The 7299-nt window shown below is 41.4% G+C and overlaps 1 protein-coding gene across 1 annotated transcript in view; it reads left to right on the top strand.

Moving 5' to 3' along the window:
• Nucleotides 1-5451, top strand: part of Lgr5 (leucine rich repeat containing G protein-coupled receptor 5) — a 132776-nt gene extending 127325 nt beyond the window's left edge. The window contains exons 17-18 of the mRNA XM_031349506.1: nucleotides 1262-1345; nucleotides 2773-5451. Of these exons, the coding sequence (XP_031205366.1) occupies nucleotides 1262-1345; nucleotides 2773-3860 (1172 nt within the window). The 3' untranslated portion in view covers nucleotides 3861-5451. The remainder of the gene's footprint in view (nucleotides 1-1261; nucleotides 1346-2772) is intronic.
• Nucleotides 5452-7299: the final 1848 nt, after the last annotated feature.

The following is a 7299-nucleotide window of genomic DNA, read 5'->3' as shown; positions in this document are numbered from 1 at the left end:
AAAAAAAAAAAAAACCTTTAAAATTTAAAAACATAGAGCCCGTTATCTTCCAGACACTCCATCAGCCCCTGGGACTACATAATAACGTTAATGTCCTTCAGGGAGTTTATTTTCAAGATTGTTGATTCTCAGCCTTCAGCCATGTGTTAGGATGACACAGAAGGTTTTGACAAATTACTGACGCCAGAGCAGGGGTTAGGGGGCAAGTTAGTCAAGGGCCTGGTGCATAAGCTTGGTGATGGGAGTTCAGACCTCCAACGTCCGCATTAAATAACAACAATAATGAAGTGGGCTGTGGTGGCTAGCCCCTGTGATCTTAGTGTTGTGAGACACAAATAGAGAAATAACTAGCGTTTCAGGAGCAGCCAGCCCAGCTGAATGGGTGGCTTCTGGGTTCAGTGAAAGACCCTGTCTCAGGAGATAAAGAAGACAAGTTACCCATACCTGTGACATCCATGGGTAAATTCTTGGCATTTTTATTTCTACTTAGGTCTTCCTCAGCACACACAGTGCTCAAAGGCAATCACTCTATCAATATTTCCATACTTTTCAAGTATTCTTCTGAGTGTTACATGATCATGTGTACACACAAATACACAAACACAGAGTGTATGTGTGAGAGAGAATATTGATTTCCAAGTCTCACACAAAGCCAAGAATATGTGCATCATTAGGAAAAGTATATCAAATTACAACTTTTTTTGCATAGTTTTCTAAATCATGCACCTCACCACTACTTTGTCTTTTGTAATGCAGTATCCCCCAAGGAAAGAAACTGATTTTTCGTCTTGCAGTCAGAGAAAATAACCTAGAACATTCCCACTGTAGCTAATGTAGTGTTAAAAAAAAAAAAAGGGAGCCACTTCTCTTTCCGAGTTTCTGAGGGGTGCTGGAGATCAAAGCTGGGCCTGTGAGCATGCTAGGCAAATAATCCACCACTACAGAACATCCCCAGTCTCCAGAGAACTGGATAAAGTGTGCTTCCTGCGCTGGGAAATTTAAGGCCATCACAAGCTCCAGAGCCCAGCAGAATCAGCAGGCTTGGGTATTTTATCCTAGAGAGAATGGGAACATTCCTCCTTACCTCCTATTCTGCTGCAAGTGCAGCCAGAGTTGATGGAAGAGAACATCAACAAGGAACTCTCTAACTGACCTGCATTTCTCTTTGTGACAATTCATGTCTTGAGGGCAACCCAACTCTCTACAGGAGGCTTCTGGCACAGAGACAGACTAACCATTCCAGCGTTTCTCGTTCCTCCAGATGAGAGGGACCTTGAAGATTTCCTACTTGACTTTGAGGAAGACCTGAAGGCCCTTCACTCAGTACAGTGCTCGCCTTCGCCAGGTGAGAGAGACACCAGAACTACCTTGGTATCAAGGATCCCTTGAACTCTGAGGTGTTTGACCACGGTAGTTATATCTCAGAAGTGAAATCTCTGCTGACATGTGGCTCCTCACTGTGTCTGACAATCAGAACTTGTAAAATACAAATAAGCTTTGACCCCCTAGAGTCATCCTCCACTCACAAATAGAACTTTTGTGGAGAATTGTTGACTCAAGCTAATACAAACTAAAGAGTTAGCATGTACTCAGAGGTGTGGAGGATTGAAAAAGCAGTATTACTACTCAGCATGGAATGGTATCCCCTAGCCTTGCTTTACATAATCAATACATTTTTGATAAGGTAATCTTGCAAATGTATTAATATTGATACTTTGAATTTTATTTTTTCCTTTTTAATAAATTATATACTTTATTTTTTATTGGTCATTTTATTTTATTTTTTACATTTCAAATGTTGTTCCCCTTCCCGGTTTCTCCTCTGAAAACTCCCCATCCTCCCTCCTCCCTGCCTCTATGAGGTGCTCACCCACCAACCCACCCACCCATTCTCACCTCCAATCAGTACATTTTAAATAATTTAGATCTGCTTTATAAATAACCATTTAGGGACTAGGAATTTAGCCCAAGAATAAAGTGCTTGTTTAATATGCTTAGGACTCTGCCCTTGCTGAGTGTGATGATGAGTGCCTTTAGACCCTACCCTAGACTGGGGAGGCAGAGACAGACAGGTCTCATAAAGTTCAAAGCTAGCCTGGTCTACACAGTACCAGGGCAGCCAGAGCTATGTAGAGAGTGCCTGTCTTAAAAAAAAAAAAAAAAAAAAAAAAAAAAAAAAAAAAAAAAAAGCAACAAACAAACCAAAACAAAATCACATGAAAACAAATAGAATCTGGATGAATTTTAAAGTATTCACTTCATTAAACTGTCCTGTTCCTGGGGGAGGAACGGTAGTAATTTAGTGGGGAAAGGCACTGATTAATAATTTATTCCCAATAAATGTGTTCCTTGCTCCCTAAGATGTCCATGAACGGCACATTCCTGCTGTCCTGCACGGTGTCTCCTGCGGCCTCTTTCCCCACGAGTCTCTCTTTCTTGGGCTGTGGAGCCATAGAAGTCATTCAGAAGGTCTTAGTGAGAAACCCAGGAGATCCAGCTTTTCACGTTGCCCACACTGCAATGTCTTGGGATGGAAGTTTCCCATTTTTATTTTTCTATACATCCTCTGGAAACACAAGAACCTAGGGCATCAATGGGTCCGTGCTCCGGAATCTCCAAGGCGATCTTCCCACTGGTGTAAGAAAGAGGAGCAAGGCACTCGGGCACTGTGGTTAACACTGGCTAAGGTTACTGACCTCTGTCTCTTGGCAAGTTTGCTACATCTGTCAGCCCAATCTGACACAAGCTCTCTCTCTTCCTTCCCCCTCTCAGGTCCCTTCAAGCCCTGTGAGCACCTATTTGGGAGCTGGCTGATCCGAATCGGGGTGTGGACCACGGCAGTACTGGCGCTTTCCTGCAATGCCTTGGTGGCTTTGACCGTGTTCAGAAGCCCTCTGTACATCTCTCCCATAAAGCTGCTAATTGGAGTAATAGCGGTAGTGGACACACTCATGGGGGTCTCCAGTGCTGTGCTGGCTGTCGTGGATACGTTCACTTTTGGCCGTTTTGCTCAACACGGTGCGTGGTGGGAAGATGGAATTGGCTGCCAAATCGTTGGCTTCTTGTCCATTTTTGCTTCCGAATCGTCGATCTTCCTGCTCACGCTGGCAGCGCTGGAACGTGGTTTTTCTGTCAGGTGCTCTTCAAAGTTTGAAGTGAAAACTCCCCCTTCTAGCCTGAAAGCCATCATTTTGCTGTGTGTCCTGTTGGCCCTGACCATTGCCACAGTCCCCTTGCTAGGAGGCAGTAAGTACAACGCCTCTCCTCTCTGCCTGCCCTTGCCCTTTGGGGAGCCCAGCACCACGGGCTACATGGTGGCTCTTGTGTTGCTCAACTCTCTCTGCTTCCTCATAATGACCATTGCCTACACAAAGCTCTACTGCAGTTTGGAGAAAGGAGAGCTGGAGAACCTTTGGGATTGTTCTATGGTGAAGCACATTGCTCTGTTGCTCTTCACCAACTGCATCCTTTACTGCCCCGTGGCTTTCTTATCCTTCTCCTCTTTGCTAAACCTCACATTTATCAGCCCTGACGTCATTAAATTTATACTTCTAGTGATTGTCCCACTTCCTGCCTGTCTCAACCCGCTTCTCTACATTGTCTTCAATCCCCATTTTAAGGAGGATATGGGCAGCCTGGGAAAGCAAACCCGGTTTTGGACGAGATCGAAACGACCAAGTCTGCTGTCCATTAACTCGGACGATGTTGAGAAACGGTCCTGTGACTCAACCCAAGCCTTAGTATCCTTTACCCATGCCAGCATAGCCTATGACTTGCCTTCCAATTCCGGGTCATTGCCAGCTTACCCAATGACTGAAAGCTGTCATCTCTCTTCAGTTGCATTTGTCCCGTGTCTCTAGTTACTATGAGAGAGGAACGTTTTTTTTTTAAGAATTGGAAACCTGAGAGACGATTTATATCGGAGCAGTAGCTAAGAAAAGCTGAGCTGAAACCCAGCTTAAAACACAAGCAAACATCTCTAAATTAGCGTGGAAAACACTGATACCTTAGAGCCAGAGAGCGATAATCAGTCTAAACACTGCTTGTATCTTTTGTTCAGCTAAGAAGTAAGTTCAGCTAAGTGCATCAAGTCACTTAGATGAACCCAGATGAGAAAAGCAGACTGAAATGCTCTTCAAAAAAACCAAACAAACAAAACAAACTCTCTGGTTTTAATTGTATTCTCTTCAAATTCACCAGCATAGTCACCTGTAGTGGGAAGATTCACTGGATGACTCAATGGGAGTACTTAAATCCACAAATTCCTTTTTTTAAAAAAAGGCTAGAGTTTTAAGGAAAAATAAGGATTTTTAACAGGCTCCATTGCCCACAGAGTTTCATTTTGATGGCTACACAGAGATTGTTGTGTGTCTTTTTGCCTTTTGTCTGACAGGGTCCTTCCAAGACACCAGTTTCTTGGATTGATAATATGAGACATTTTTAATTCGTACATAAATTTAAGATACTGGGTTCTATAGAAAAGCACTCAATGAAATAAAACTGGTTACAAGTTTTTGGAAAGGAATAATAAATGGTTCCTAGAGCAACTCTATATAGGTAAACTGATTATTCTGATTCATCTTTTAAAATCCTGGAGTATAAAGCTCACAAAGTTTATTGCCAGCAGTGGGCATACCTACAAAAGACAGTATGAAATCATAGGATCTGTATTTATTTCTGAGTGGGAGCATGTTTTTGGCAAGATGTTCATCATTGTCTCAAACGGCTGTGCATTTTAAGATGCTCAAATGCAGAGCGTAAGTCTGTCAGTCCGCTGTGTAACTTCACACACCCATCTCTGGTAGTTCTAGCAACAATGCCTCACCATGCTTTGGACTCAACAGAAACTGGGCAAAGTAGTATTCTGTGTATTTAGCTTGGTTTTAGCTGTGTCTTTTTTTGGATCAACCACTTGATATGAAGAACATTACTTCTCTGCTTATTCCATAGTAACACGGGTGTTAGATGTTTCAAGACAAACTATTAAATTTGAAAAGCAGAAGGCTTATTTTTAACTTCTGTGATCCTACATTAGCTTTGTTGCACCCAAACCAAAAGGCTAATAGGTAGATTTATTTTTATATAAGCATGTTTTATTTTGACCAGATGTTTTAATGTGGAATTTTTTAAAAATACATTTATGAGATGTTTTATAAGATGTGTACATATAGAATTGTATTTATTACTACAGGAAAGATACAGTGACATTAAAGAACATGATAATAAACCATGTACAGTGTCATATTCTCCCAAACATATTGTTTCTCTGCCAATTTTCTCTAAATGCATTAATTGTACATAATATATGTAAATACATAGTGCTTGTAAATAGATTCAGAATTTGCTTTTCTACTGGGCACAAAATAAATTTGTAATAAAATGTGTGACTTGCAAAACAAAATATATCTTCCAAGTGTATTGATTGAGAATATAGACAAATACATAATCTTCTAATGTTTTCAATTATTAGTGTATATTTTCTATATATTTGTGCTCTAATCCTTTAGCTATATTAGACTCAAGTATTTCATGAGAATGAATCAAAATATATTTTTAGCTTTTGAATTATCTTCCCTGTAACTGATAAGCCATGGCTTTGCTGTCCCCCATGATGATTTGGATATGGTCTATCTACACTAGTTCCAAATTTCTGGGTAGTATAAGAAAAGAAATGTAAAAGCCTAATTAGGAAAATATATAAAAAACAAACCAATCTTAAGTTGTCTAGGGTGGACATGAGTTTTCTATAAATTTGATTTATAGATATAAATTTGATAGGTACACACTTCGTGACCATGTAAAGAACATTCACTCCCAGCATACAATAAAATGTACTGCTTCCATTCAGTTCCTATTGCCCAAAACATAGGAAATACAATTAATTTTCTAGACACTCCATGTCAGACTAGCAACTTCAATAGGCTCTGCCTGTGCCTCCCTGGGCTGTATACAATGGAGAACCAGTGTGATTGGCCAGCATGGTCGCTGAAGTAGCCAATGTTTACAGCACACTCCCAGGATTCCTGACACTACTTTCCACATATCCATCAGATTTAACCATATCCTGAATCCCAAACCTAGTTAACGGGCATGCCTAGTTAATGGGATCCTTCTGTGCAGTCTGTATTTAACTGATCTTTGGGTAAAATAGGAGCTTGTCCCTCTTGGTCCCATTCTTTCTAGCCCAGGTAACACGGAGAGACTGTACTTCTATCTTTCTTCTTAACTCACTTATTTTTTGGACAATCTAAGTTTGGAACAGGCTCTAGCAGCATATCTGTCTCTCCTGCTCAAGGAAGCACAGGCAATAATATAATTTTAAAATGGAAAAGATTTGTATCAATCTTTATTTAAAAAAAAAAAAAACTCCCCACACTCCATTACTTTAATACCGAAACACTAGCTACACCTCACAGAACACTACCCTCGATGCTCAATAACTGCTCTTCACTACATAGAAAGAACTGGAGTTACCTCCAAAGATGAATAGATCAGCAGGGAAAACATACAACATATGTTTATAGTCTGAACAGTACTAAAAAAAAAAAATTAAAAACTAACCAACCTTGCCTAAAGTAAATGATTTAAATGTATGGTTTCCAAAGTGCCTTCAGGAATTGGAGAAATGGCTCTGCAGTTTAAAAGAAAACAAACAGGCCAGGCTGTAGTGGCACACGCCTTTAATCCCAGCACTTGGGAGGCAGAGGCAGGCGGATTTCTGAGTTCGAGGCCAGCCTGGTCTACAGAGTGAGCTCCAGGACAGCCAGGGCTACACAGAGAAACCCTGTCTTTGAAAACCAAAAAAAAAATAGAAAACAAACAAACAAAGCCAAAACCTTGATAGCTCCAGGGTGTTGAGCACTCCTGAATTGGGGTAAAGCCTGTTGGCCCTTGGCAAGTTTCACATCCAGCAGTGCTGCTTCAGCAGAAGCAGCAGACCCAGGCTGAGGACCAGATTTGAGGTCTAGTTTAGTACAGGAAAGGTCCCGCATCTTGCAGAGGCCTTAGCAGAAGCAGAAGACCCAGGTTAGGAACCAATCCTGAAATGGGGTAAGGACTATTAAAGGTCCACATTATGCAGTGGCTCAGCAGAACCTTTGGACCCAGGGGAGGGACTGGATCTAACTCTGGAAAAGACCCACAGCTGCGTGGATTGCTCCATGACTCATAGTAAAAGCTGTAGATCCATGCAGGAGACCCAAGCTAACACAGGATGCTACATGACCCTCCTATGAACACCTGAGATAGAGCCCCATCCCTAACCACCAGTGCCACGGAAGGAAAACACACTTCAACCCT

The sequence above is a fragment of the Mastomys coucha genome, unplaced genomic scaffold (assembly GCF_008632895.1).
Source record: "Mastomys coucha isolate ucsf_1 unplaced genomic scaffold, UCSF_Mcou_1 pScaffold4, whole genome shotgun sequence".
NCBI classification, from domain to species: domain Eukaryota; kingdom Metazoa; phylum Chordata; class Mammalia; order Rodentia; family Muridae; genus Mastomys; species Mastomys coucha.
The sequence above is the reverse complement of the archived record's forward strand: the minus strand, read 5'-3'. Positions and strand labels throughout refer to the sequence as shown.